Raw genomic sequence first — 26,384 nt, 5'->3', positions numbered from 1 at the left:
GCAGGAAGGATAAATTGGAGACAGCAAATGAGTTTGGTGCACAAAGGATGACAAAATATAGTATTGCTGTGGGCTACTGACAAGTGTCACACTTTGTAACAAGTTCAGAAAATGTCTTCATTTTTGTTGTGATTTCTGAGTCATATTATTTCTTCATTACTAATCAGACGAGGTGAATTAAAGTGGGACAGCATTAGAGATCAGATTCCCTTTATAGTGTCTTTTTAAAAATTCTTAGACCTTCTTTCTGATAAAATGTATTAGGCTTTAATAGAAAAAAGTATAGTCATCCGAACTTTAAAAATGACACCCATCTCACCACTCTAATAATCCCTGTAACTTAAATTTTTTTTACAAAAAGTGATGCATATGGGAAAAAAGGAAAGAGTTAACAGCAGCTTTTACAAACAAGCAATGCAGGTGTGTGGCTTGCTTTTTATTCTGTGCCACGATAGCCACCTGGAGTGTTTTGTTTTTCATGTCAGTTGGGCCCTATTTTAAGCCAAAAAACATGAAAATGCTTTGAGATGGGCACAGCTGTTCTTAACATAAAATCACATTCTGTGCTAAAAATCTGACCTAGGAGAGAGGTCACGGATGTGCAGTGGCTCATCATGAAAACTTAAATATATTTTGAATTTTTGTGGCTCTCTTGACCACTGACAGATCAAAAGTAGATGCCATCTGTACTTAAAAGTTAACAACTTTGCCAGTGCGTGACATCAATGATTAATTGAATCTCCTCGGTAGTCCTTGTTCCCAGTTGCCTTTTCAGTGCAGGTTATTTGATCGGTAATGTCAGGATGACTGTCTTTAATATTCCCCCTTGTCATATGGCCCTAGTGCATGTGGCTTCATTGTAAATCTGACCTAATAAGCAGCTGAGGGCATTTGTGGAAGTTAGTAACTATCATGGAACAGGGTAAAAGTATTTTCCCTAAAACAACTGCATGGAGTAAAAGCCTCCTTTAAAATAGTCTGCTGGAAAGGAAACATTGTGTTAGTGGGAGCAAGACAGAGGAGGATAAACATCCCAGATTTGTGGGGCAGGCAGGCAGGCAGGCAGTCAGTCAGTCAAAGCATCCCCAGTGCTCTTCACCTGGTGGCATCAGCTTCACCCAGGCCCCTCCAGTGGCTCTGCTTGCTTGCTTTATTCCCAAGAAGTGGAGTGGTCAGATAACCAGGGTCACACTTGAGTGTTTCACTTAAAAGACAAAAGCCCTCAGGTGTTTTTGTCTTTTAAGTGGGGCTCCATGGAGACAGCAGGCCTTTTAGCCAAAGGACTTGGTCTATATGGGGAGGGGGAGGTTTCACTCACTGTGACCTCCAAGCAGATAAGAGCCAGGAGAAACTCTTCAGTGGTGCCCTGGTCTGACCAGGAGCCTTGTGGCCGAGCAGCCTTCCCCCTGCGCAGCTGGCCTCAGGGGCTTCTCACACCATTACCACTTCCTAGCTTGCTCGACACCATCCACTGTCTCCTGCTGCGGGGCAAGCTACAGATTTTGTGTGCTTTCCAGCATCCCAACCTCACAGTCAGCAAACGTAATCATGGTGATATTAAGTAGTCTAGCCAGCAGTACTAAGTATTAAAAATGACTCCATGTTATTTTAGTACTTAAGTTTGTAAAGGAGATGGAAAGAGAGCACTGTGGCTGTTTAGGAAAAAAGAAAGAATAGGAGATGCTGGTTTTCATGGAAACCACTTAGAACTTTCTCTTATCAGGAATGGTTGGTACTGATAACGTTTTTACAAAAGGCATAATCTCATACATGGGTCTTGTTTTGCAGCGAGTCAGTGGGAAGTGGCCTACAGTGGGTCGGCTACAGAGTACACTTTCACCCACTTGAAACCAGGCACTTTGTACAAACTCCGAGCATGCTGCATAAGTACTGGTGGACACAGTCAGGTAGGTTTTGTTTCAATGTAAAAGTAAACGTCTTTGGTCCAATTCAGACAACCCATCTATAACATCAGAATAAATTGCTGTTTAAAAATGTATCTTGGTAGTGCAGCCTGCCATGGTATCACATCATGAATTCAGAGTTTTCCGAATTGTGCTTTAGTGGGTATAAAAAGATAGACCCAAATGATTCTCAGCTGAATTGTGCTGCTTTCCAAGTACATCCCTCACTTAATTTCTCAGAAGACTTTGGCATGATCACCTGACAGTTGAAAATTGAGGGTGGTCTGCAATTTGCATTAGCTAATAAATAAGGGGGTGAACCTCAGTTATTGCAATGATAGAAAAGCGTAGAATTTAGAGCAAGAAAAGATATGGCCTCCAGCACAAGCTTTTCTTGTACCACATCTGGCAGTTTTGTGAAAATGAGAGACACACCTTCCTTGAGATACTTTACTGCCATCTGCTGGAAAATTATTGTCAAAGCCACATAAATCTATGATGACTGAGCTGAAAGGCACCTCCTGTGATTACGCAGTGCCCAACCTACACATCTGTAGGCAGTAGCAGTTCTCTTGCTGTCTCCTTTTTTTTTTTTTAAATTGAAGTATAATTGACTTACAGTATTACATAAGTTTCAGGTCTACAACGTAGTGACAATATTTTTATACATCACAAAAGGATCACCACCATTGTCTACAATTTATATGACCTTAGACCAACCATTCAACACGTCAGGAAACTTGGTTTCAACTTCACAGTGTTCTCATAGGCTCAAAACAATGTAACAAGTACACATGAAGTGCTCTAGAAATGAGATATCAGTAGTTATTATCTAAATGGTGTTAACATTCAGAAAGTGAGTGAGAGGCAGTGTGGTAAAAGATGTTTTCATTGTAGAGATATTTAACATTGTGGTTTTGAAATCATTAGTACTGAGAGAGAGCGCGCGCGCGCGCAGTGGTGGCTTATATAACCTTGTTACCCTGTACTGGGTTGACTTTTCAAGAGAACACCTGCCATTAGGTGCCGAATTTTGCCACTCAGCCCACTTCTGATGTCGTTTTATGTTTATTTTCTTTCCCCCCCAAGGATAGTGGTACTGTGATGTCTAGACTGTCCATATAGACAGACTTCTGAGGTAAAAAAAAAAGGTCCACCTAGGCGACGTTTATGCAGTGCCTCCCAGGGTGGGGATGTCCACATCAAAGCTACAGATGATCAGCGAGTTCCTCTTACATGCGAGGTGCTGCACAAGCCTACACAGAAGCGGCAGCGCTCCTTGAATGCTTAAGTACATCTCCTCTGCACCTTGTCTTCTCAGGATGGAGGCTGAATTTGGTTGAGCTGCATAGGTCTACCATGCTCCTCCTGTCTCAAAAAGGGGTCAGCTTCTATACCACCAGGCTTACGCAACCAGATCCTGCAAAAAAGAAGGCCTGCTGATTTTAGTATTAACAGAACCTGCTGGTTAATGTCAGACTCAGTTGATTAATATTGACTTTATTTGCTTTTCTGCTCTGTATGTGGATGGTTGGCCATTTATGGCACCATTTAAAAACTTCATCCAGCTGTTGTTTTGTGTTCTCTTCTGTCCTCGTGAAGGGTCTCTAATTTTTGTTTAAAGGAAAATAACCGTGTGCTTAGGATACACAACACTCAAAGTCAGCCTACAAATCTGACATCAGAAAGAATTATTTTTGCCAGTTCTGTATGCGGTATATGTCCATACTTAAAACACACACACACACACACACACACACACACACACACACACACACACACACACACACACACACACACACACACACACACACCCCACACAGAGACGAAGATCTTATTGCATAAAAAGTGTAAACATTCAATGTGTAACCCTCTTTGGTAGCATTTGCAGGTATGGGGTGGAATTTGCTTGGTATATAGAGCTCTAATAAATTCAAAGTAACTAAGAGATGATTCTTTCCTGTATTTCTCCTGCAGTGTTCTGAAAGTCTCCCTGTTCGCACACTAAGCATTGCACCAGGTCAGTGTCGCCCACCGAGGGTTTTGGGTAGACCAAAGCACAAAGAAGTCCACTTAGAGTGGGGTGAGTGAACACATCTTCACGTTGCCAATTTGGACAAGTGGAGACTGAGTTTAAGACTTCATGCTTTGTAATCAAGTTCCAGGTCTTCCTTCTGAAAACCATATTTGTTTCTATTGAAAATGCCCATATTCTGTTCAATGTACATGGGCTTGGGTTTGTATTCTCCCCACGTTGTCACTCACCCTCCTATATTCCTGATGGTGCCACACGTGCTGTTCATCCTCTACCCTCAGAGGGCACTTCTATAGAAAATGTTTCAGAGCAGCCAGTCTTTTCAGGAGTTTTTCAGCTTTATTCATAAAATAAAAGTTGTGCTCAATTTAGAGGTTAAACCAAGAAATAGTTCACCAGGTAACATCTAATTCCTCCTCATCTTTGCTGCCTTGTTAAGTGTGGGTCCTGGTGCTTTACTGTATCGACTCAAACGGAATTAGCCTTTCCTGTCGGGTCAACAATTTACAAGCACGTAAACTTGCAAATATAAACCTGCAAAACGCTGTCAGACTATTGTTCCCCATCACTTATGCCTAAAATAAGATAGTGTGCCAGTTTTGGGTCCTCTAACTTGATTTAATGTGTCCTTTGGTTTCACGTTAAGGAGAAGATTTTCTCCCTTCTATTTCTTGTGTTTACCTGGCATTAGAATATAAAGGAATTGCCTAAAAGTTCTACGGTTTTGGAATTTTGTTAATATTAAACGTACTTGCTTTGGAAAGTATGGACAACATCATTCAAAAGCTTTCTTCTGTATATATATATATTTTTGGAGTGGGGTTTCTTTTGTAAATATCGAGGACAGCCCACCTACATGACATTTTGCAAACCTTGTGGAAAGTGAGGTGTGATAGGGTCAACTAGAAACACAAAAGTGTTCTGATATGAAAAACATTCTCCTTTCCCAGATGTTCCTGCCTCTGAAAGTGGCTGTGAGGTCTCAGAGTACAGCGTGGAGATGACGGAACCTGAGGATGTAGCTTCGGAGGTGTACCACGGGCCTGAGCTTGAGTGCACCGTTGGCAACCTGCTTCCCGGAACCATGTATCGCTTCAGGGTGAGAGCTCTGAATGATGGAGGGGTGAGTACACGCTTATACACCGTAACAGAAATATAAGGTCCCGGCACTTCTGTTTCTACCCTCCTGAAATCCTTAGCAGTATCTGTCCAACCTTGACAACCATTAAAGAAGTGTATGTAAAATCTAATTTCTGAAGATACACTGTTTTGATTTCATGTAGACCCAACATTGGAAATTTTGTTTCTTTTGTCCTCATATCATTCTATTAAGGTAGAGTTCAAGGTTAATAACAACATCACCCTTTAGATGCTTTTGGTAGTTTTTAAAATAATTTCCTATTTTCTCATCGACTGTATAAATCAGTTATGGGAAACTAGGACTACATAATACTTCTTTATCATATTGTCTAAATTACCCAGCAATGTCTTACGTCAGTTTTTTTTTTTTTTTTTTTTTTTTTGCGGTACGCGGACCTCTCACTGCTGTGGCCTCTCCCGTTGCGGAGCACAGGCTCCGGACGCGCAGGCTCAGTGGCCATGGCTCACGGGCCCAGCCGCTCCGCGGCACGTGGGATCTTCCCGGACCGGGGCACGAACCCGTATCCCCTGCATCGGCAGGCGGACTCTCAACCACTGCGCCACCAGGGAAGCCCCTTACGTCAGTTTTTAAAACTGGACTGGGGTAGAGGCTAGGGAGGCCAGTATATTTTTTTTTTCTCGTTTATTTCAAGTGAAAACTGTAGAACTCTCTGGTCCTTCTTACTACTCCATCTGAAGTTGTCGAGGTGGGCTGTTAGAGATTGGAAGAGTATATCTATATTATATCCACAAAGGTGATTGGTTTTTGTTTTTTTTTAATTGCAGAGTGATATAGATTGGGGGGCAATTCATAATGACAGTGAAGTGACCCAGAAACTACAGGGCTTTTTGGTGTGTCAAAGATGGGCAGAAACATAAAAGAAGGTAGAAGGGTGTGGGTAGAGCAAACCGCTGCTAAAGCCCCACAGACTGCCAGTGGTGTGTATAGATGCACTCCATGCAGATAAATAGATGTAATTAATTGATGAGATTTTTACAAGTAAGAAAGCCCCCTGACAGTGACAAGAAGTTGACAGTGACTCTTCTAGTTCTCGGTGGTCCTGTTCACGCCTTTCAGAAGCAGAGTATGTTTTTCTTTAGTCCGTTTCGTGTTAGCCATTGCGGACTATGAAAACATTTGGTCTGAGGTATGATCACAAGCCTTTAAAAGGAGCTGGATTTCTTCTAATTGCCCATTAGGAAAGAATTTCAGATACAGGTATTTAAATTAAAACACACACACACACACACACACACACACACACACACACACACACACAGCTAGACAATAAAAATGTATTGGTGAGAAGGTAAGAAAGCCTATGCACCCAAACTTCTATAAGTAAAGAGAGGATGGATGGTGATGATCACTGATGCTGCAGAAGAAATCCTATTTTACTGTTGATCTGGTGCTTCTCCCCATCAATTTTTCAGAGAGATTTTTTTTTTATCTTTTCATGATAAAGATAAATGTGCTGTTAAAAAAAAAAAAGATAAATGTGCAACTGGGCTGACTTGAGTTTTACTTTCTCCTTTCACTAACTTATCATATAAAGAAAGTATCTTCAGCCTTGTTTTTAAATTCTGTTGCATTGGAAGTTAACCATATACTTGACTCATAATCACCTTCTGTGGGCCACTTCAGAGAGCTTCTCCCCCACCCTCAGTGTATTTGCAGGTTATATTGTTAGAAAATGTGAGAGGTTTTTTTTTTTAACCTTTTTTGTCCATTTTGAAAAGCATAGTCACATACTTCATTAACCTGAAAATTACTTTACTCTTTGCCCCAACTCATTGAAATATCACATACTCCACTGTTAACATGGTGGTGATGGTTCTCTCGATGTGTTTTAAACCTGTAGCGGTGGTTGGCTCCGAGCAGTGTGGTCACTGATGGTGGTGGAGAGCAGTGCAGTGTAAACCTTCAGATAGTTGAGATGGTGAGAGACATGCTGAGAAAACATTAACAGGACCGTTGGTTTTCAAAATGGAAAATACCAGTAACTAGAAGAAGTACTCACAATTTGGTAACCAACAATCCCACGAAGATTTTTATGCATTAAAAATTAAGCTGCAGTGTGCATCTGACTTAGTTTTCTTTGAAGCCTTCTGAGAAATTAAAGCAGAATGCTGTGATGTAGCAAAAGTCAGCATTTTTTGTTTCTTAGGTCACAGCAAAAACGTTTAGTAAACCAACTTTCTAATCCTTTTGAATTAAAAAAATATATATATATATATTTATAAAATAGACATTTACTACTTAGGGAATGTATGTTAGAAGAAAACCTACATATTCAACTGAAAGTGAACACCATTAGGTAATACTTTTAATCAATTGTATCGATGGTGGCATTAGCTTAGCCCTTTTTTGGTTATAAGCTTGTGTTGTATACGTGTGTGCGTGCGCGCACACACACACACACACACACACACACACTCACCTACACCCCTACAAGCACGCATGTGTTTTTATCTTTCAGTATGGTCCCTATTCTGATGTCTCAGAAATTACCACGGCTGCAGGGCCTCCTGGACAGTGCAAAGCACCTTGTATCTCTTTCACGCCTGATGGATGTGTCCTAGTGAGTTGGGAGGTAAGTCAGGCACATGTTCTGTATCAGTTTGTTTCTTCTACTTTATCTGCCCCCCAGTGCAAGTTATGAGGGACGCACAAAGCTTAAGTTCACATATAGGTTTTACACAGTCATCTGCCTTGGCGCTTGCCAAGAGTTATGGAAATTTTACCACTGGTCAGAATTGAGAGGAAATTGAGTATCTTTTTCATGCTTTTCTTTTCATGTATTTCAAATATCCTAAGGCATGTTGCTCTCTCTCTCGGTTTAGTTAATTGAACACAAACATCATAGGATTTTCTTCTCAGTGAAATTAACCACTTAAATTTCTGTTTTCCAGAGTCCTGAAAGCTCTGGTGCTGATATCTCAGAGTACAGGTTGGAGTGGGGAGAAGATGAAGAATCCTTAGAACTCATTTATCATGGGACAGACACCGGCTTTGAAATGAGGGGTCTGTTGCCTGCTGCACAGTATTGCTGTAGGTTACAGGTAGGCTGACACTATTCGGACATCTCTCACAAATACTAGTGTTCCATGATAGACTCTTTGGGAAACTTACTCAACGGCTCGTGATGGAGGCCATCAGGAGGGGCGATATGGAAAAAGTTCTTTTAAATAAAAATAAATGTAATTGTTTTGGTATTTTACAGTTAATTTTTGCTTCTCTGAGAGGTCCTAAAAAGTAGGAACAAAACCAGAATCATCTCCACTGTACTTCTCACCACGCTTGCATCTTGCTTGCTGGTTAATTCACTGAATGAAGGACCAAGTCCAAGGCAAAGGTGGCACAGCTTCTTAGGGAAGATACCTTCTGTCTGAATTTTCTGAGATGCACATTTCGGTGGGAAAGCCACTTAGACAAAAGGCAAAAAACATGTAAAACTTCCCACTCCAGATGTTAAATGGAGCCAAAAACAAACACTAGAGTATTTAGAACCAGTCTGCGTTCAATTGTTAAGACCCACCTCCCACTTCCCAGTGACCATTAACAAGGCTTGTTATCTGTAAGCTTCCGCTTGGGTGTCCAAATAGAATAACGTGAAGAATAATTGGCTCCTAGCCTAACCCCTAAGAGTGACAATAGTCATGGGTTTACTTTCATTTTACTGACTTGGGTAAATATTTTTTTTCCCTTTGAAAAACCATATTGTCCTGAGAAAACAGGCTTCTTTGTTCGTTTCTTTCCATTTGTTCAGTAACATTCCTTGAGCACCACTTTGTGCCAGAATCAAAGGATGATGCCGATGATGAAAAGAAGAAATACAAAGATTAATCACTTGTGGTTCTTGACCTTGAAGAATTCTTTCTTCGTACATGTTTAGATTTAAATAGATAAAGAAGCAAAGATGCCAGATTTAGGTTTCCACCTGATTTAAGTCATGGATCATATTGCTTATTACAAGCCCATCTACTCTCAGTGTCTCTGGGCCTCAGGCCTCTTTGGAGAAAATATTCCCTTCTTAAGTTAACTTTCCAGAATAACTGAAGCTGTTCTGTTGAATTCTGAAGGCTGTTTTGTTATAAACATTTCCGGCTAAACTCTTTCCTTATGCACACCTTCCTTCTAGAACGGAGGGCCTGGGATGTAATTAACCATTCATCAGTGAGTCAGGGTCCTAGCACGTTATCTGAGCTTTATAACAGCCATGCTGAGTCATTGGGAAGAGGTTAAATTATGTGCTACACTCCTGTTTTTGGAACAAGGCAGCATATAAATAAAAACTGTCTGCCATCACAGGAAACAACTTCAATCTGCTTTTGAGTTTTGGTGTCTCTTTAAAATGTTCTACCTCCTTTTTGGGGTATATGTTGTCACTTAGCATTAGCTTCCCAAAACTTCATTGTAAAAGATACATTGGTAAGAATAGAGCCTGCATAATAATCTTGCCTCCCTGTCAACAATAGTAACTGTTTTCAAGTGTCTATACTTAATTGTCATAAAATGAGTCAGACCCTATGAAGGGGATAGCACTTTCAAGGCCATTGCTATGCTAAAGAAGTATTGCCAGGAAAGGGGTCTCCCCAACCTGTATTGATTTTTTTTTTTTTTTTAATTTAAAAATTTTTTTTTTTTTTTTGCTGTATGCGGGCCTCTCACTGCCGCGGCCCCTCCCGTTGCGGAGCACAGGCTCCGGACGCGCAGGCCCAGCGGCCATGGCTCACCGGGCCCAGCCGCTCCGCGGCACGCGGGATCCTCCCGGACCGGGGCACGAACCCGCGCCCCCTACATCGGCAGGCGGACCCCCAACCACTGCGCCACCAGGGAAGCCCCTGATTTCTTGGTATCTATAGACCAAATCTGAATTGTTTTCATTTGACACTGCTACAAAGTCAGGTTAAAGATGAATATTCTTTTGACTATTTGGTGCCTTAAAAATTAAATCACTCTGATACCTATACTGTGTTTTATAAAAGTTGGGTGGAACATTTCTTGTTTGAATATTTTAATTACCATGTACCCAAGTAATTCTATTCACATGAAGCATATTGTATATTATAGACATACTCTTATATTTTTGTAAGATTCTTTTGAATTGTTTCCTTTGTAAACTGGTAATATAATAAGTGATATAACTCGAGAAAGCTAGAACAAAGCTAGGCAGGATCCTGGAATAGAGAAAGAACATTATCGGAAATTGATAAGACTTGAATCTAACTACATAAGGTCTGTACATCGTCAGTACCATTGTACCAATGTTAATCTCCCGGTTTTGATCATTGTTTTATACTTATGTAAGGTATTAATATTAGGGGGAGCAAGGTGAGCGATTATATGGAAACTTCTCTGCACTATTTTTGCAACTTTTCTGTAAGTCTAAAATTAGTTCAAGATAATGTATTTCATTGTTGTCTTGTTTTAAGAAAATTGGTTTAGGAAAATTGCTGTTGCTATTTTGTTCTTGATTTCCCCAGGGAGAAGGAGGGAAGTGAAGCACTGACAGCTGGCCTGATATACTCTGCCAGGATTTGACATGTTAACAAATTTAATCTTTACAGTAACTCTGTGAATTATGTGTTACTATCCCCATTCTACATCTGAGGAAACAGAGATGTTAATTTGCCTAAGATGACACAGTTAGTAAATAATGGGATCCAAATGTGAACAAAGCTCCAACTCTAAAAGCCATGTTCTTTTCCTTCTGTTACATGGTGATTAAAGCCTTAGCTGATATGAAAGTTGGGCTCCACAGTATCTTATTTTTCTGCCCCTGTGATAAATTTGTATCCAAAAATAAAATCTCTAAATATATACAGTAAGTCCCCTACATACGAAACTTCAAGTTGCTAACTTTCAAAGTTGCGAACGTGCGTTCGCATGTCCAGTCGCGTAAGTTAGTTCACGTGAAATTGCAGCTTGCCCTCCGTCTCCTGTTGCTGACGACCCTTCAGCTCTACCGTCTCCCACCTCCTCTCCCTCCTCCAGTCAGTAACTCTTCTTGCCTGTTCACTCGAGGCCAGCCCCTGTATGCCAGCTGTTGTACTGTACTACTGTACTTTTCAAGGTACTGTACTGTAAGATTAAAAATGTTCTCTTTATTTTTTGTGTTTGTTTGTTTTCTATGTATTATTTGTGTGAAAATAATTACAGTACAGTACTATATAGCCGATTGTGTTAGTTGGGTACCTAGGCTAACTTTGTTGGACTTAACGAACAAATTGGACTTGTGAACGCACTCTTGGAACAGAACTCATTCATATGTAGGAGACTTACTGTACTCTTAATTTGTGACATAAAAATTTTACCAGAAAGAAAGTTGGTGTTGTCATGAAATAGGACTTGATGTAAAAAAATATTACAGAAGGGTTTCAAAAGTGATTTGATAGCAAATGAATGCTTTTAGCTTGCTTCTTTGAAATTAACTGATACACAGACATTATAGTGAACCTTTGATTTAAGAGATCAGACTACTTTCCTTTTGTATTATAATTTGTCCTCATCAGCTCTCCCAAGAAGTAAACGAGATTTTAGAGTACTTCCCCTTCATTTTTTGGTAAGGTGGTTGCCAAATTTTTTTTTTTTTTTTTTTCTTTTTGGCTGCGTTGGGTCTTTGTTACTGCGTGTGGGGCTAGAAGGGGCGACTCTTCATTGCGGTGCAGTGGCTTCTCTTGTTGCAGAGCTCGGGCTCTAGGCGCGTGGACTTCAGTAGTTGTGGCACGTGGGCTCAGTAGTTGTGGCTCACGGACTTAGTTGCTCCACGGCATGTGGGATCTTCCCGGACCAGGGATCGAACCCGTGTCCCTTGCATTGGCAGGCGGGTTCTTAACCACTGCGTCACCAGGGAAGTCCCCAAATGTTCTTATAAAGAAAAAAATGTTGTTAATAACATTTATTGAGCACACACTCTGTGTCAGGTACTGTTCTAGTTGCCGGGGCTACAGCAGTGAACCCGAGAGCCTTGCCCTTGTGGAACTTACATTCTAATCAAGGGAGTAATTAAATGAAATATATACTATTTTGGTGACAAATGCTATGATGAAAATAAAAGCAGAGAAGGGAAATAAGAAGTGAGGGGGGTCACGAGAGTTGGGGTAGGGGTGACTATAAGTTTTAATATGGTGTTCAAAGAGGTCTCCCTGAAAAGGCAACACTCTCGAGAAGCCCGAGAATACGATTGAATGGGCTGTGTAGATGCCTGGGGAAAAGCTCTGTGGACAGAAGGGGCAGCAAGTTGCAAAGGCCCTGAGATGAGAGCAAATTTAGTGTCCCTGTGGAAGAGCAAGGAGGCCAGTGTGGCTGGAGCAGAGCGAGTGAGAGGGAGGGTAGTGGACGATGAAGGCAGAGCGGTCCTGGGTTCTTTGGGAAGGTGGTGGCAGTGAGCAGATTAGATAGGGTCTTATAGGCAGTTGTGAGGCCTTCAGAGGTTCTTCTGTATCCGGTGAGAGGCCATTGAAAGGGACAGTGAATACAGACTGTGGGGCAAGGGCTGACACAGGTACCAGTTAGGAGGTCATTACAGCAACCAGATATGAAAGAGCGTAGTTGGACTAGGTTGGGAAAGGATGCGCTGATGCTTTGGGCAGGGGTATGAGAGGAAGAAAGATGTCCAGCAGTGACTCAGAGATAATGACTTGAACAACCTGAAGGATGGGGAAAACCACAGGAGGTACAGTGGGATTTTTGATGAGCAGGGATGGGGTGGAGTCTTAGAGCTGTACAGACACTTAGGTTTGAGATGCCTATTTGACATTTAAGTGGAACTATTCAGTAGGCAGTTGAATACACTAGCCTCGCATTCAGAGCAGAGGTCTGAGCTACACAAATAAATTTGGGAGTAGGGTATAAATGGCATTATATTCCCCTGAGACAAGATGAGATGTCCAAGAGTTTAAGCAGAGATGACAAAGAGGTGTGCAAGGCCCACGGCCTGGTGCCCTCCAGTGCTGAAAGGTCCCGGTAACGAGTAGCAGCCAGGAGAGGTGATTGAGACGCAGCAGCAGCAGCAGCGGCAAAATAGAAACAAGAAGATGGTCCCAGAGACCGAGTGAGTGAGGATTTGAAAGCAGTGAGTGATCAGGTGTCAGTGGTGACGCTCAGGTAAAGTCAGATGAGGGCTGAGCATTGACTTCGGATACGAATTTAGCATTCACATGGAAAACAGTAGGTATCTTTTCTAAAATTCCTATAGCTCTTCCAGAGCAGCACTTGAGTTAAAAGTCAGATTACTGAATTTTGGCCCCAGCTTAGCATCTAAATCTGGGGCCTGAGTACTTAATTTGACTTTGAGTTCCCTCCTCTGTGAAAGGCAGATAAGAATACCTGCCATATATTATCTACCTCAGATGGTTATTGTGAAGATTGCATAAGACAATACATAAACTGAAGTGGGCTATGCAAATATAAAGTGTTATTTTCAAACTACTTTTCATAAGAAACGGTGATGGCGATGTTCTCTCTTATTAGCAGAGAAGATGTGATTGGTATTTTTTAGAAAGTGGTATTAACATAAACATTGTGGAGGATTTATTTCTACCTCCATTTCTAGCAGTAATCGTATGTTACTTTAGACTTACTTAACGCCTAATGTGGAGGCATTAGAATGTGCTCATGGGATAATGTGGACTTTGTCTCTCTGTTCTATTTTTTAGGCCGTTAATCAAGCTGGAGCAGGACCATACAGTGAGCTTGTCCTTTGCCAGACGCCAGCATCTGCCCCTGACCCTGTCTCCACTCTGTGTGTCCTGGAGGAGGAGACCCTCAACGCCTATCCCGATCCGCCTTCTGTGTGCCTTGTACTGAGCTGGGAAGAACCGTGCAATAATGGATCTGAAATCCTTGCTTATAATATCGATCTTGGAGACACTAGCATCACCGTGGGCAATACCACCACCCACGTTATGAAAGATCTCCTTCCGGAAACCACCTACCGGTGAGTGCAGGAAAGTTGAAATAAAGCTGCATGGACACGTCAGCACTTGGGGGGCTACAGACCCTTCAGGTCCTAAAGGCCAAATGGGTGAATTCTAGTCACTCTTAATATATTTGAGTACCAAATGCTAATACAGCTTAAAAACTTGTACTAGTTTTTACTTTATGAGTCGGTTATAGATTGATACAAATCCTAACTAACCCTTGAGGGGGAATTTCACCTTCCATTTCAAATCAGTTCCTCCTTGTTGGTTTTTTGATTAACTACTTTTCTTCGTGTTTTTACTGTGACTCATCACTATGGACACCTTCTGTCCCCAGCATGTACTTGGTCCACCTCTGAAGCAGGGCTCTGCCATTCTTCTGATCCCCCAAAGCAGACACACTGTTACAGAGCATTTGTGATGGAGCTTTTACTCAGGATTTCACGAGGGGCCAGTGAAAAGACGTTACATCACACTCCACCCAGCAAAACTCAGTTACCACCTGCATTCTTTCTTTTCCCCAGAGTTCCTGTCAGAGAGCCAGCACCTTACCTTCCTCTTCTCACACACCTTTTTCTCAACGTAGCCTCTTAAGATTTCAAGTCATTTAACTCTGTCCCCCGGGTGCCATAGCGGGGGGGACCAAAACAGAAGTTTAGGATTGGTGTTGGAGGAGTGCAGGAACCATCTGGTTAGTCCAGTGCCCTTTGTCAGATTAAACGGCTTCTCCGGGAGGTAAGGTAGAGCACAGATTCAGATACAGGTCCTTAGCGGTGTCTTTGGGCAAAAGTTACTTAACCTCTCAGTGTCCCAGCTGCTTCCACAGGGTGAGGAGAACACGACTGCTTACCTCAAAAGCATGTTGTAAAGAGTGAGCAAACAAATATTAAATGCTTGTGTAGAGCCCAGCGGTACACAGCAAGCGCACAGTAACATGGATTGTGATTTTCATCATCACCAAGATCTTCACCCTGGAAAACCAGTTCTTCTTGGGGTAGGGCAGGGGGAAGGAAGGGCAGGCAGGTAAACTTGCTGCTAGAAAAGGGTTTATCATTTCACTTATTTTTTTTCTGCGGTGTTTTCTAATGTTATTATCTAATAGACTACCTTTTTTTATCCCCAGAAACTGAGGAAAGAAACCAGCTTAACAGCTGTAAGATACAAAAGTTCCATCCTGCCTAAGCATGTTATCTCTGCTTTCCCTCTCTTACCAAGTCTTTTGTGAATGATGCATATAAGTGTATTCATTTTGCTTTTCAAAACAGTGACAGTTTTTTGGTTAGTCTTTCCTTCTTTTAAGAAACCTCTGGGGCACAGCACTTATGCACTGTGGGTCTATGAAATAGTGATAAACACTATCCTTGCCCTCAGAGCACTCAGGGAGTTGGGGGACACTTAACAGCAACCTAAGATAGCAGATGCTTGTGACCTCACAGGCTGAAAATAACACTGTGCAGAGTCCTGTTGGCGTTTCAGAGAGGAAGACCCAGGGTTCAGAATGATCAGGATGGTTTGAAGTGGGAATCAAGTTAGAAACTGAATAAAGGCGGTATGACTTACTACAGATGAAGAGGCAGGCCAAGGGCATTTTTTTCATTTTTAGCATCGTAGCCAATCTCAGAAAACCAACCACCACCTTCGTTTGCTAACCAAATACTGACTGACCATTGTGTCCAGAGCACTCTAATCAGGTGCTGAGGAAATCCAGAGGTGAATTAAACCCAGAACTTGACCTCAGGGACATTCCCCAGTGATGATGCTCTAAGGAGACCTGACCATGAGGTGTATCTCTGGGGGGAAATGACCAAGTGAATGTCATCCCCTAGCTGTTTCTAAGGGACTGCATGTCCAGAACATTGCCTGACTTGGATTCCTCAGGCCAGAAAACCTATGAAGAAGCCACTGGCGCAGGGCTCACTGAAAGGTCTTTTGTCCAGTGTGATCCACCCCATGTCTACGCAGACTGGACTCAGATCCTCACGTCAGTCCTGTGAACATTCGGGTCAGAAATCACAAAAGGGCTTTTAGGGCAAGGTGTCAGCCTGAGAATTTTGCCTCTTCCTGCCATTATGCATACCTTAAAGGTGGCTTAAATGATTATAAAACTTCACGGTTTTTAGAAGGTTGATATTGGAGGAACTCTGATGTTTATTAGTCAACATATAGTTGAATGACTTCAAGAAAGAAATCTAGAGGTTAAAAGCTCAAATGAAGGAACTGACCTAGGGGATCCTTGCTTATTGATGAAATGCCAGTTACAGTGGAAGTTATCAAGAATATCTTCCACATAAGTGGTTGATGAAAGACATGTTAAAAAGTACCTCAGAGATTAATTCTGTTTTGGAGAAGATGAAATGGTTTAGTAATGTACAGAGTTTAGATTTGGATAGTGAAACCTCAGGAATCTATTTTAAAAAAGTATTTAATGGATGTAGCATAAATAATTCATTTCAGTATTAATATGCAAGGCTAGCTATATTGAGCTGAACATGGAAAGTCACATTGGGAGGATGTCACCTCTTAACCTTACAGGGTAGCTTGGAAGACACCATTTTAGACAGATTGCATGAAAAATGTACAGCTTTAGAAAAGACAGATCTTTGGCCCTAAGTCATATTGTGTTATTGGCAAAAAAAAAAAAAAAAAGATTTAGCCAGAGTATTTGCTGGCCAATCAATAAATAAATTGGATGTTTCACATTTAAGGTCATCTTTGTCCAACTCAAGGAATTTTATTCCTATAGCACCTAATTGGATTCTCTATAGTAGAACTCCAGTCAACCCGTAGTCTTGTTCTTTTATGTTTCAAAAACACAATTGCAGTAACTGTGGTGAAATACAAAATGAGTATTTCAGGGAACTAAGGGTATAATTTTAGTCCAATCAACTTTTACCTCACCTTTTTTTGTCCCATAAATTGGTTAAAATATAAGTGAACAGATCATGATGTTCTAGATAAAAATGTGGAATGAAACATTTTAAGCGGCAGTGGGGCTTGTTTCTTTTGGGGTTTTGTTGTTGTTGTTGTTTTTAACGTTTAGCAGTTACACGTTGTTCTCACACGGAGCATGTTCTTTCTCTGTCTTGCTGGGACAGAAATGTGCACCTCTCCAGCCAACCTACTGACACAGAAATGGATCCATCCCTTCTCCGCTGGTGCTTGCCAAACTATCCACTGGCTTGCTGACACCCTGTATAGAATTTGGTTGGAATTACAATGATATTTTTAAAGACATTACTTTTAAGCTTAGAACTGAGTTTGTGTTTTGGTTTGCAGAGAAAAAATGTTATTGAAAACAGAGACGTAGGTTTCCTTTGCATGCTTCCTGCCACAGGGAGCCATAGGCTTTGTGAGCTGAGACAAGATTGCCTGGTGTCACCCCCCTCCCAGCACCCTGGCGTGAGCATCTCAGGTGATGGAGCAGTGTTTTCAGCTTCTGCTCGCCAGGCAGTGCATTCCAGTCGTGGATAACTCTGTTTCTATAGAGGTTCCCTTATATTTTGTCAAAGCCCCTCTATAGCTAAAATCTACTCAGTTGATCCTGGGCTCTCCCCCAGAGCATCAGCATCACCTAGAAACTTATTAAAATGCAATGTATCAGGCCCTACTAGAGGCCTACAGATCAGAAACCCCTGGGGTGGGGCCCAGCACTCTGTGCTTTAATTAGCCCTGCGGGAAATTCTGATGCATGTTAAAAGTTTGAGAACTCTGCCCTAGAGCAGTGATTCTGGAATGCTAATGTATTTAGGAATCACCTGGAGAGGTTTTGCAAAATACAGAGGTCTGAGCCCCACTCCTAGGGCCTAGGCATCATTATCTTATTATTTCAGCTGTCTCCTGCTTAACCATCTTCACTTCATTCAGATCTGTCTTCACTGGCATGGGTTTTCTGTAACCCCCTCAATCCTCTTCATCGGGTGGTTTCTGTTTCTTGATGGCCTCTTTAATGAGTAGTGCCCTGACCTCCAGGAACGGTCTGGCTGGCTCAGAGCAGAGCAAGACTGTCACCTTCCTTGTTCTCCATATTAAGCAGTTAGTAAGGTTGCCTAAGATAACTTTTTTTGGCAACCTCATTATATGTCTGACTCATATTGAGCTGTCAAATAACTAAAAACTTAAGGTAGATTTGTTTGCTGTGCTGTTTTTGCTAGGTAAAATGGGGATGAAAATAACATTTGTTGAGTCCTTAGTATATGTCAAGCACTACATAAACCTGTCAAGAAGTGAATCATAAATCATTTCATTCTAACAAGATGAAGTGGGCTTTTATAAGGGGACAAGTTCTAAGTAGTTTAAAAGTAGTGGACTGGAGTCAGACAGCCTTGACATCAATCCTGAGTCTCTCACTTGGTGCCTCTGTGACCTCTGGCAAGCTATTTAGGCTCTCTGTGCCTCAGTTTTCTGATCTGTAAAATGGGGATAATTACTTTACATAATAGGGTTGTCATGTTTTAGACTTCAGGCTCCTTGTGTGGGACCTGACACCTGGTAAGTAAGCACTCATTAAATTATCAGTTGCTAATGCCTGGTAGGGTAGGGAAGAAAGGAGCTGGCAGGTGGGTTATGACCAGATAACAGGTAGAAATGTGTGTGGGAATCTGGCATTATCCTTTAAGCCACAGGAGACATTTAAGGTTTCTTTCCTTCCAAGACAGGGCACGAAGAAAAGCAAATCTAAGTGCCTGGAGACGGAATGTGGCACTGGTCTCTGAGGAGCTGTCAGAAGTAGCTTGGTTAAAGGGAGGGATGACTCTGAGCTAGCTAAGTTTACCCTTCCAGGGAGCCTTCTCCGAGTAACTTTACTCTGAACACATCTTTTCCCCTAAAGAGGTTTTCTGTATTTAAGCTACTATTTATTATTTCCTCAGAAGTTATCTGAAGATGATACTACTCCTTCATATTTTTCTCTTCTTAATTGGATGACTAGGTAGATTGGTGGGCTAAAAAGCCCATCTTTTGCTTCTTAGGCCTGTCTTACCCCAGCTCTTCATGGAGGAACGGGGCAGGGAGGGGCTGTCTTCACTGTCCCCTCACTAGAGGCATCCCGAGTACTGCGACGGCTAATTGTGATTGAGAAGTCACCTTCCCCAGTTTTCAAAGTCATTCTTCTTTTAGCATACTTAGTGTCATTTGAGAGAGAGAGAGAGAGAGAGAGAGTGTGTGTAAAGTACATTATGTTAGGCTATGATCTTCTGAAGCAGTAATGTATTTGGCATCTAAAATTAGAAGATATTATTTTAATAGTGGATTTTCAGTCAAAATTTATAAAGAATGTACTTCTTTATTTAATCAGTATTATCAGTGTATTGATGGATATTGCAGACTTCTAGATACTTAAAGAGATTTTTCACATTAGTCCTGCCAAGGTAGAGCTTCTCAGAGTTAAGTCACTTCCCTGAGTTGGAAAGCAAAATTCCATTTCCCTTATACTTACTTTGCAGAGCTTAAGATTTCAGAAAATGATACACATTGCATGTTTAAAAAAAAAAAAAAAAAAGCAGATCCTATCTAAATGTCAAGATTAACATGTTACTTCAGTTAAAGAGAAAATGTCTCAAGTTTGGGTTTGGGATAGAGTAATTTAATAAAACTTGAAAATCATTTTTTTCTGAGGCGAATTTTTAGAATTGGTCCTCAGGTTAGTGTGTGTGTGTGTGTGTGTGTGTGTGTTATCAGTCCTGGGTGAGCTCTCACTGGGATTAGGAAATTATTTTCACAATTATTTTCACACACTGCATTTTTCATCCCAAGACAAAAGAAATATTAACTACCTTAGTCCTTGTTCAGTTTTCTCAGCCTCCTAGACTAAGAGTTGTTAATATTTTTAGAAGACATGGCCTCATTTGATCAGTTCCTCAGTTCTATTTCAGTTTTGAGTGCTGCTTTATCATTAAAACTGATTAACATTAGTTCAGTACATCAGCTACATGGAAAAATGTTTTCCATGCATTTTTACTGAAACACATTTTGTTATTTGAATAAATTGAAGCAAGTATTTTAAAACCTAGGCAGTTCATTCCAAGGCCAAAAGTTGTTTTACTAATGTGAAAATAAATTTGACTGTTCTAAATATCTGTTTCATTGGCAAAAGGCAGTTGAACTGAAAGTGTGGTTTGAATTAAAATTATCTTTTGGTTGGATTAGAAGCTGCGTTTGGCTCAAGTTATGCTTGGAGGGAGTGAATGGTGTGTCAGAATGCACGAAGACTTTGAGCCTAGAAAGACCAGGTTCACACCCAGATCTCACCTATATCTGCTGTGAAGATTAGTGCAAATGATTGAACCTAGCCGGCCTCAGTTCCTGCACTTGTGAAATAGAGTAATTCTTTCCTCATGGGGTTGGGGTAGAAATTAGAGACAGTATCAAATCTAGACTTCAGCAGCTAGTAGCCACTGTATCAATTAGATGGAGTTATTTAACCTGAGTTTAACTGCAGTTTCCTCAGCTCTGAAAGCAAGAGAAGGGACTTCCCTGGCGTGGCGGTCCAGTGGTTAGGGCTCCACGCTTCCACTGCAGGGGGTGTGGGATCAATCCCTGGTAGGGGAACTAAGATCCCGAGAGGCTCGTGGTGTGGCCTAGATAGATAAGATAGATAGATAGATAGATAGAAGAGAAAACACTCATTTCACCGCATCCACGGGTACAGAGGGCTGACTGAACTGTGCCATTTTATATATGGGACTTGAGCATCCATGGATTTTAGTATCCACAGGAGTCCTGGGAACAATCCTCTGCAGGTACTGAGGGACAACTGTACTAGTTCCTACTCCACAGCATAGTCCCTTGAACAGAGCAAGTTCTCAGTGCTGTTCGCTGCAGTGGTTATTAACATTTTCATCTGTTTCTAAGCTGTTATCTCACCTTCTGAGAAGGCAGTCCTTTTAGCTATTGCTGGGTCCTTGGCCAAAATTTAGAGGAAGGGGAAACATAGATCGTATCAGCAAATTCCTCAAGTAATAAAGTGAAGTGGTGGTAGTAATACAACTAAAATGAAGATGTACGTTTGTGTGCCCAGTACAGTGCCACTCCTATAGATGCCCAACACGTCTTCTTCACTTCTCTAGGGAGGAATACGGTCTTAAAAGAAGTCATAAAAATAGTAACTCTATAAAGTAGCACTTTAAAGTTCACCAAAGTGCTTTTAGCCACCTTGAATCCTTTTCTGATTGTATGGCAAAGTATAAAATATTAAAAATAGAAAGTACTGGGCTTCCCTGGTGGCGCAGTGGTTGAGAATCTGCCTGTCAATGCAGGGGACACGGGTTCGAGCCCTGGTCTGGGAAGATCCCACATGCCGCGGAGCAACTAAGCCCGTGTGCCACAACTACTGAGCCAGCGCTCTAGAGCCCACAAGCCGCAACTACTGAGACCCCATGCCACAACTACTGAAGCCCACACACCTAGAGCCCATGCTCTGCAACAAGAGAAGCCACTGCAATGAGAAGCCCGCTCACCGCAGCTAGATAAAGCCTGTGCGCAGCAACGAGGACCCAACGCAGCCAAGAATAAATAAATTAAATAAATAAATTTATAAAAAAAGAAGTACTTCCCATATTCCTTATCTTAATTAAGTAATCCTATTTGTAAATGCAGCGAAGATTTCATAGAGGAGGAAACTGCTACTTAAAGGTGTTAGGTACTTTCCCCAAGGTCACCAAAGTGATGAGCAGAGTAGCCAGCACTGCTGAAGAGAGTTAAAATGCTACCATAATATTCTTGTTCTTGGTGTGTGTGTGTATGTGTATGTACGTACGGCTAACATTCGCTATGCCTACCAAATACTTCCCAGTTAAAAGGTCAGAGAACCCTAGAGCTACAGATATTAGGAAGCTAGTACCTGTCAAAATACTGGGGAGGCCTTGTGGAGAAAATGAATTTACAAAAGTAAATATTAAATCTACATTTCTTTCTGCATCTTGATACTTGTGTATTATAAGCTATTTTTTAATTCTTATAAATGATTCAGATCTCATAATTTTTTTGTCTTGAGCAGAACAACAATCTAAAGCAACCCATTACCTCCCTTCCTTTTACTTATTAATGTAGCTAAGGGCTGTTGAGGCTGCATGGAGCAAAACAGTAGGACCACCTTGAATACAGGTGAGCTTGGCTCTGGAGGAATATGGGCAAGCAGATGGAAGGAAGCATCTTGGCCTCTGGGCTCTAGGAATACCTCTGCCCAGAATAAAGGGAAGGAATGGCAGTCTGGACAGTGGAAAGACATTGATATAAACCTTGTAGGTGAGGAAATTTGTACACCATTGAAAAAAGACTGAAACTTAAAGTCTGGCTTAATCCCCTTTTCCTTAGTAGGGAAAAAAGGTCGTAATTTCTACCACAGTGATGACCACCTTTTTAAAAAGATTTTTCCTCTCCAGTTGCAGAAAAATTTCTTACTTTTCAAATCATAGGGGAAAAACTCTTATCTTAATACCATGCAGCTATTTTACAAGACTCAGGCTGGGAAGCAAAGAAGAGTTTATTGTAGTCTTTCAGTGCTGTGTTGAGAGACTGACATTGCATTATCTACAAGAGACCTGATGTAGCCCTAGTTTAATAGAATCTGGGAAAAGTAAGGCTCTTTGTAATGGAACTTTTGCTGTACTTTATCAGCGATAAGTGTTTGCTACATTCCAAACTGTGAGGCAGATATTCATCCAGTTTTGGGTGATTGTGAATAGAGCTGGTATAAACGTGTATGTGCAGGCTTTTGTGTGAACGTAAACTTTAATTCCTCTAGAGTAAAGTCCAAGAAGTGTGATTGCTGGGTCATATGATAAATGTATGTTAAAGTTTATAAGAAACTTTGTAAGCAAATTGTTTTCCAATGTAACTATACCATTTTGCATTCTCACCAGCAAAATAGGAGAGTTTCAGTTGTTCCTTATACTTGCCAGAATGGTATTAATAAGCATTTTTTATTTTGGCCATTTTAATAGGGATATAGTATTACCCCATTGTAGTTTTAATTTGCATTTTCCTAGTGGCTAATGATGTTAAACATCTTTTTTGCTTGCATATTTGCCATGTGTATATCCTCTTTGGTGGAATGTTTGTTCCAGTCTTTTGCCCATTTTTTTAATTAGTTGGGTTGTTTTGTGTTGTTTTGCTGCTGAGTTTTGAAAGGTCTTAGATGCATTCTGGATACATTCTTTTCACATCATATCTAAAAATTCTTTAATTCTAGGTAACAAATATTTCCTCCTGTTTTCTTCCTAAGAGTTTTATATTTTACATTCTACACTTAGATCTGTGATCCATGAGTTAACTTTTGAATAAGATCTGAGGTTTAGGTTGAGATTTATTTATTTTTCCTTTTGATATCCAGTTGTTCCAATACCACTTGTTAAGAAGACTATTCTTTCTTCGTTGAATTAATTCTGCACATTTTTGAAAATCAGTTGGCCATATATGTGTTGGTTCTGTTTGTCTGTGTGTCTGTCTGATACCACACTATCTTGAATACTTTATAGTAAGCTTTATAGTAAGTTCTAAATCAGATAGTGTGATTCTTCCAACTTTATTCTTATGTTTCAGATTTGTGTTAGCAATTTTAGTTCCTTTGTCTTGCCACGTAACTTTTAGAATCAACTTATCTATATCTACTAAGAAGAATCCTGCTGGAATTTTATTAGAATTGCATTGTATCTATAGATCCAGTTTTGGAAGAGTTGACATTTTTTCTGTGTAGAGTCTTCCAATTCATGATCACAGTATATCTCTGTCTAGTTAGGTGGTCTTCAATAGTCTCAGCAGCGTCTTGCAGTATATTTCTTTATTTCCTATCTCTGTGCCTTTTTTCCCACCCCCACTGGCTGGGACTGGTACCTGACATTAAATAGGAGTGGTGAGAGTAGACATCCTTGCTTTGTTCTGATCTTTCATTTAGTCTTTCACTGTTAAGTGTAATGTTAGCTGCAGGTATTTCTATAGATGCCCCTTTTGGGTTGAGAAATTTCCCTTCTATCCCTAGTTTGCTGGGAATTTTTATTATGAACATATGTTGAATTTCATTAGATGCTTTTTCTGTATCAATGAGTATGATCATGTGGTTTTTCTTCTTTAGGCTGTTAATATGATGGAACTGGCTAAGAGTTGGAGAATGAGACAGTGTAGAAAAGAAATAAAAAAAGAGGAATGGGGGAATTTTCCCCCATTCACTCTGACCATTCAGAGACTCTTTGCTTTCTTTTGAGCCAGGCAGCTCTCTGCCCGTGCAAATGTCTGTTCCTGGATTTCAGGCTGCGCCGTTGAGTCTAATCCAGTGAGTAAAGGAGGGGAAAAATGGTAAATTCACTGCTGGTTTGGTGATAGTTCAAATTCTTCCCCAAATCCTTCAGCTGCTATTTCCTTTTTGGACTTCTTAAATAGCTGCTCTGTTTATTTTGTCCAGGTTTAATAGCTGCATTCAGTGGGAGAGACGGTGGAGTGTGCTTACTCCATCTCACCTGGAATTAATCTGTTGGTTTTTTTTTCTTCTTAACAATTTACAGATGTGTCATTAGATTGACTTGCTGAACTATGTAATTTTAAATTTGAAGAATTAAGGTTAATTTGAGGTCATATGATGGATTAAGGTATTGTAATACCTAAATAATACTTTCTATTTAGATATAAGCAATAATTGCTGTAAGTGAGAAGTACATAAAACTAAATTATAAGAATATTTTAAACTGATCTGTTTCCTGAGAATTTCTCTTTGACTGTATTTTTTATTATCATGTGTTTTGAAACACTGTTTCAAACTCAAATCAAGTTTAAATGTTGAAACTTTTAGAACTAGTGACACCACACTGCTCATTCAGCCCAGTAAGATGCCTATGTACCTAGCAAGGGATCTGGGTGAAAGTTTCTACTAGAGGCCTAGTAATGAGGCATGAAGAGATGGAGAAGAGGCAGACCTGGGGAAGATCTTAAGTGGATGAAGCTGTGGAATGCTGAAGTTATTGAGAGGACGGTCCATATTGTACAGAAGAAGAGAGGAAGAGCAGAGGGTGGGGTGGGAGCTAGTGTGAGACCTTTGGTCTGAGGAGCAGAGGAGAAAGGCCTCTGCAGGGGTCTGCAGGCCACTCAGTGCCAGGAGGAAACAAGCTTCAATAACACGCAGTCACTGCGGGAAGGAGTGTTGAGGATGAAGGTGGAGCAGTGCCATCAATGTGTTGTTTGGATGACCTTGGAGAACTTTTTCAGTCAACTAGTAAGGAAGTAGAGGAACAAGAAAAATAGGAATGATAATAGGAAATTTTTTCTATATACATTTTAACTGTTTGATTTTCAGTTCCTAGACCATGAGAGCAGTGTTAGTATATCTTTATTACCCATAACACTGCACATAGTAAACATCCAGTTAAGATAATTGCACATCTGAATGACACTCTGTTACCAGCAGTGCCTGCACACATAGCACTTGGTTAAGGACTAGCAGAGGTTGTTGGGTGAGGCTGGAGAAAGGGGAGGAAAATGTGCTGTTGAAGAGCTGTTATCCTTTGCTTTGAACTTTGAAGGAGACTTTCTTGTTCTCCTATTTCATTAATTCTTTATAGCTCACTTACTTCCAAAACTGACTTTGAGGCAGCTGAAGGGTGGCTAGAACAAAATATGAAAGTCTTTAGTATGTCTTCCCTTTTCTGCCATTCTTTCTTTTTCTTTCTTTCTTTCTCTTTTTCTTTTCTTTCTTTCTTCCTTTCCTTTCCTTTCCTTTCTTTCTCTTTCTTTTAATTAAAGAAATCTTGCTAATGTGGTTTTTTTGGGGCTATTTTTTGGAATGGAGAAGATAATCTGTCTTCCGAGCTGCCCATTTCTCTATTTGTCTTGAATTATTTTTAACTTGTTTTCCTTTATTCCATGACACTGCTTATAGGGACAAGTAAGAAATACACCACACAATGTTTATTTCAAATGAGGAATCACTGCTTCTTAAACCAACAGCCTTTGTGATTTTTTTTTTTTCCTTTTTCCAGGATCAGAATTCAGGCCATAAATGAAATTGGAGCTGGACCATTTAGTCAGTTCATTAAAGCAAAAACTCGGCCGTTACCACCGTTGCCTCCTAGGCTCGAATGTGCCGCTGCTGGGCCCCAGAGCCTAAAGCTGAAATGGGGAGACGGTAACGCCAGGACGCACGCGGCTGATGGCACGGTGTACACACTGCAGCTGGAGGACAGAAACAAGAGGTGAGGACCTGAGGCTTCATCCAAAAATTCGATGGCTTTGGGTTGTGGGATGGAATCTTCCTTGTTCGTTTGTCCTCTGAAGCACTCTTCATCCTTATTGAAAGACTCCCTAGGTATTTGGGTCCTGCGTTTTATACCCAAAGTTGCACCCTCCATTCTCCATTTGGAATTTTCTAAATTAACATTCTCGTGATCCTGATTTCCCTA

At 40.8% G+C, this 26,384-nt stretch overlaps 1 protein-coding gene across 1 annotated transcript in view; it reads left to right on the top strand.

Annotated features, from left to right (window-relative positions):
- Positions 1-26,384, top strand: part of FNDC3B (fibronectin type III domain containing 3B) — a 357,728-nt gene that overhangs the window by 303,815 nt on the left and 27,529 nt on the right. The window contains exons 17-23 of the mRNA XM_007464712.1: positions 1,789-1,907; positions 3,882-3,987; positions 4,890-5,062; positions 7,560-7,673; positions 7,993-8,142; positions 13,741-14,021; positions 25,965-26,177. Of these exons, the coding sequence (XP_007464774.1) occupies positions 1,789-1,907; positions 3,882-3,987; positions 4,890-5,062; positions 7,560-7,673; positions 7,993-8,142; positions 13,741-14,021; positions 25,965-26,177 (1,156 nt within the window). The remainder of the gene's footprint in view (positions 1-1,788; positions 1,908-3,881; positions 3,988-4,889; positions 5,063-7,559; positions 7,674-7,992; positions 8,143-13,740; positions 14,022-25,964; positions 26,178-26,384) is intronic.

The sequence above is a fragment of the Lipotes vexillifer genome, unplaced genomic scaffold, assembly GCF_000442215.2.
Source record: "Lipotes vexillifer unplaced genomic scaffold, Lipotes_vexillifer_v1.1 scaffold37, whole genome shotgun sequence".
NCBI lineage: Eukaryota > Metazoa > Chordata > Mammalia > Artiodactyla > Lipotidae > Lipotes > Lipotes vexillifer.
The sequence above is the reverse complement of the archived record's forward strand: the minus strand, read 5'-3'. Positions and strand labels throughout refer to the sequence as shown.